Source organism: Sus scrofa, chromosome 12 (assembly GCF_000003025.6).
Source record: "Sus scrofa isolate TJ Tabasco breed Duroc chromosome 12, Sscrofa11.1, whole genome shotgun sequence".
NCBI lineage: Eukaryota > Metazoa > Chordata > Mammalia > Artiodactyla > Suidae > Sus > Sus scrofa.
The window spans coordinates 61,056,644-61,060,971 of record NC_010454.4 but is presented as its reverse complement, the minus strand read 5'-3'; the positions used below and the strand labels follow the sequence as shown (position 1 = coordinate 61,060,971).

General features: G+C 63.9%; 1 protein-coding gene across 1 annotated transcript; it reads right to left on the bottom strand.

Annotated features, from left to right (window-relative positions):
* Positions 291 to 3,076, bottom strand: PLD6 (phospholipase D family member 6). The gene is made up of 2 exons (XM_021068030.1): positions 2,577 to 3,076; positions 291 to 596 (listed from the first exon to the last, which is right to left on the bottom strand). The coding sequence occupies exons 1-2, from the start codon at positions 2,989 to 2,991 to the stop codon at positions 346 to 348; spliced, it is 666 nt and encodes a 221-aa protein (XP_020923689.1). The 5' UTR covers positions 2,992 to 3,076; the 3' UTR covers positions 291 to 345.

Genomic DNA, 4,328 nt, shown 5'->3' with positions numbered 1-4,328 from the left:
GCAGGCGCAGCGGACCCGCCGGCCGCGGGCTCCGGCTCCACCGCCCGACCGACCCGCCAGACGGCGCCGGGGCCTTCCCGGCGCCGCGGAGGAGACCAATTGGGGGGGGGGAAGAACCGGAGCGCAGCCGGGCGGCGGGAGGTGTCCCCCGCGCCGCGGCCGGTCATGTCCGTCCGCAGGCACCAGCGAAGGCCCCCGAGGGCGCGGCCCCGACCCTCCCGCCCCGCGGCCGCGCCCCCCGCTCGCTGACCGCCCCCTCCGGCCCCCAGACACTGCTCGCGGGCGCCGGGTTAAATAAAGGAGGAGAATTTAATGGGCCGCCCCCCCCCACCCCGCCCCGCGCCGTCAGCGGCTCCGCTGCTTCTGCGACGGGAAGAAGGTGTACTTGGCCGGGTTAAACTCCTCCCAGATGCGCTCGAACTCGGCCAGGAAGAGGCGCACGTACTCCTCGTCCTCCAGGATCAGCACGTTCTCCCTGTTGTTCTGAATGGCCTGCGTGGTCCAGTTGAGCGAGCCGGTGATCAGCACCTTCCTGTCCACGATGGCGAACTTGTGGTGCATGTAGCCCAGGTCCTGGTCATGCCGGACCTGGATGCCTGCGGAGAGCCACACGTCGCAGCCGCTGTCCCGCCGGGCCGCCCCGCCCCCGTCGCGGCCCCTCGGCCGGGTTTGGGCTCCTTCCCAGGCGCGGACGCTGCAACGGCGCTGACGGCCGCTCGGGTCCAGTTTCCCCACGCACCCCCCACGCCTGGCCTGGTGACAGCGGCTGAGCCAGCCTGGGACCCACCTCAACCCACCCAGGGGCGGCGACGCGGAGGAAAGGGAGCATGGGTGTGTGTGTGGGGGGGTGAACCAGGGTTGCCCACGCCGCTGCTCTCAGGGCTCCTCAGTTTCCTCTGCAGAGAAGCCCCACCCCCGGCTCCCAGCCCCCTGACCTGGGTGGGCCCCCAGCCAGCCCCGTGGGCCCACCACCACACCGACAAGGCAGTTACTGGTTTCCGGAAAGCCAGTGGTCATCAGAGCAAAAAGCACCTGCTGCGGTTTCACGCCCCTAACCGGATCCCCCTGCGAGCACTGTCTTGCCTGCATGGGCAGCGCTGGACCCAGCAGGCCCCAGCCCTTGGTGGTGGGGGATCAGGCTGACCTGAAGCCCGAGCTCGCATCCAGCCCCTCCGACCGTCAAGGGCAAGGAGCAGGAGTGCGCCCTGCGGCCCCTCCTGCCTCCTGCCATTCCTCACGCCCGCGAGGCTCGAAAGGCTCTCCAGCAGCTGTGCCCGCTCTCCACGCAGCCACACCTGCTGCCACACCTCCTGACCCGCCGGGGTCCACTCAGCCTCCCCAGCGGGACCTCCTCATTCAGCACTGGGTCCCAGGCCCGGAAGGTCTTGGCAGCTATGGCTCACAGATGCCTGGCTCGCCCAGTGAGGGTGAGCCATGGCCGGGGTGCCAGCGGAGGAAGATCAAGCTGCACGTGGAGTCTGGACGAGGGCCCCTTGAGGGTTCCCCCCAAACCTGAGGTTCAAGACCTCTCTAAAAACTGAGTAAATAAAACCGCTCTGCCTAAACCACCCAAGCTTCCCCCATCAAAAGCAGGGACAGACCAGGGCTGCTCACGACTGCCTGGAGGCAGCCTCAGTACTTAAATGAAGTTTCCAACCCCGTGAGGAGTACCAGCGGATTAAGTGATCTCACCCGCAGAGCCAGCTGCCCGGTCAGCAAGAGGCCGGGGCTGCGCTGAGAGCAGCCAGGACAAATCTTAAAGGCCCCACGCGGGTTCGGGTCTCGGCGGCCACCAGAACCGACAGGTCAGGCGGCAGCCGGTGCAGGAATGACCCTCTTGGTACCTCCTCCATGGTGGAGGGCAGCGCACAGGACTGCACCACACGGAAGCAGCAGGAGGACTCACAGGTGAGGCCCAGGATGTATGAGGTCTTCAAAGTGACCCCACTTCCAGCTCACCTGGCCCCACTCCAGGAAGAGACGCAGGAAGAGAGACCTAACTTCCCTGTCGTTTTGCAACTGGAGAAACAAATCAACTAAACACGCTTTAGTGTATTACTTTTCGTCGCTTCAGAAGCTCTAAAGGGAAATTTGTCGGTGAATTTAAGCTGAAAAGCTTTTTCCTCCCTTTGATCCCGCGCACCTGTGCCCTGAACACAGACTTCCCAGCCCCGACAGCTTCCGTTTGCAGACCTACTTCTAGCCTTTCCCTCTATTTACTAAGTGCTTTCTGACTAAACCAACAGCATTCAGACTGCAAAAGCCAAAACCTGACTGGCAGGGCTGCACCCCCAGATCTATGCCCAAGGCGCAGGCTTCCCCGGCTCCCAAAGCCGTCTGGGTCAGGGGAAGGCGGGAGCAGACCGAACCCTGGGAATCACAGACCCTGCTCCCCCGGGGCTCCCACCCAGGTCTCCTTGTAAAACGCTCTGCACAGCTGCTGCTCATAAGGCCCTAGAATTTCCCCAGATTTTGCCAAGCCGCCAGGGTACGCGAGCGAGTCTCCCCGTCCTCAGACCCCTCCACAAACACCCCGCCTTCCGCCTCTGCCTCCCCCGGCCCTGCGCCCCGCTTACCTGCCTTGCGGAGCAGGCCGATTTGCGAGCCGTTGAGGGCCATGTAGTCGCAGTCGGTGATCACGCGGACGCGCACCCCACGCTGGTGTAGCAGCTGCACCGCGCGGCCCAGCTGCGGGCTGGAGAAGGCGAACAGGCAGAGCTCGAGGCTGGCGCGGGCGGCCAGCAGGGCACGCAGGAGGCGGCTCAGCGAGCTCTCCCCGTGGGGGAGGCTGCACGGGCAGCCGGAAGGCGCGGCGCCCGGGGCCCGCAGCAGGGCCTCGGTGCAGGTCACCTGCGACGGGAAGAAGAGCACCTCGCGCAGCGGGCGCCGTCGCCCGGCCCGCAGCCAGCGCAGCAGTGCGGGGAGCGCCTCCAGGGCCAGCGCGAGGCCCGCGACCGCCACAGCCGCCACTTGCCAGCGTAACGGCCGCATGTCGCTGAGGCCGGCGAGGCCCAGCCCACCACGTGCGCCCGCCGAAGACTGCGCCTGCGCCTGCGCGCCCGCGGGCCACGTGCGCCGGCCACACACCGCACTTGCGCACTCAGCGCCCGCCGCCCATTGCGACAGCACGTCCACCGTCCGCTGGCTTGCTGCGCCTGCGCATCCAGGTGCGCCCGCCCACACTGCGCCTGCGCATTCGCACCTCGCGGCCACACGCACCACCACCTACTGCGCCTGCGCGTTCCCCCACATGCCGCCCACTTCACCTGCCTGCCAGGGGGCCCTGGCACGCACTACCCACAACGCCCGTGCATTCGTCACGCACCGCACCTGGGCACCGGCTTTCCACGGGGAACAGGTGCCTGCCGCCCACGGCGCCTGCGTATTCAGCAGCCATCGCCCTTTGTGTCTGCGCTCACCTCCCACTAGCCCACTGCCTCTGTGCACCCACCTGCCGCCCACCTGTGGCCGCTGCCAGAGGGCACAGGGGCAACCGACAAATAAGGGACAATTTGAGGAACAACATAAGTAATGCATCATTGTATTATAGCCCAAGAATAAAATACTACTCTAGGAGTCCCCGTCGCAGCGCAGTGGTTAACGAACCCGACTAGGAACCATGAGGTATCGGGCTCGACCCTGGCCTTGCCCAGTGGGTTAAGGATCCGGCATTGCTGTGAGCCGCAGTGTAGCTCGCAGACACAGCTTGGATCCTGCATTGCTGTGGCTCTGGCCTAGGCTGGTGGCTACAGCTCCGATTAGACCCCTCGCCTGGGAACCTCCATATGCTGAGGAAGCGGCCCTAGAAAAGGCAAAAAGACCAAAACAAAACAAAACAAACAAAAAAACAAAAACCTGAGATACTACTCTATAATGATGGAACTGACAGAATAAAAAAAATTGTAGTAGGAGTTCCTGTCATGGCTCAGCAGTTAACGAATCAACTAGGAACCATGAGGTTGCAGGTTCGATCCCTGGCCTCACCCAGTGGATTAAGGATCTGGCATTGCTGTGAGCTGCGGTGTAGGCTGCAGACGCGGCTTGGATCCCGTGTTGCTGTGGCTCTGGCCTAGGCCGGTGGCTACAGCTCCGATTAGTCCCCTAGCCTGGGAACCTCCATATGCTGCAGGAGCAGCCCTAGAAAAGGAAAAACAAACAAACAAACAAACAAATCGTAGTAGTTACGATCGTGGTTCAGCGGAAACAAACCTGACTAGTAACCACGAGGATGAGGTTCCATCCCAGGCCTCACTCAGTGAGTTGAGGATCCGTTGGTGCCATGAGCTGTGAGCTGTGGTGTAGGTTACAGACCTGGCTCGGATCCCGTG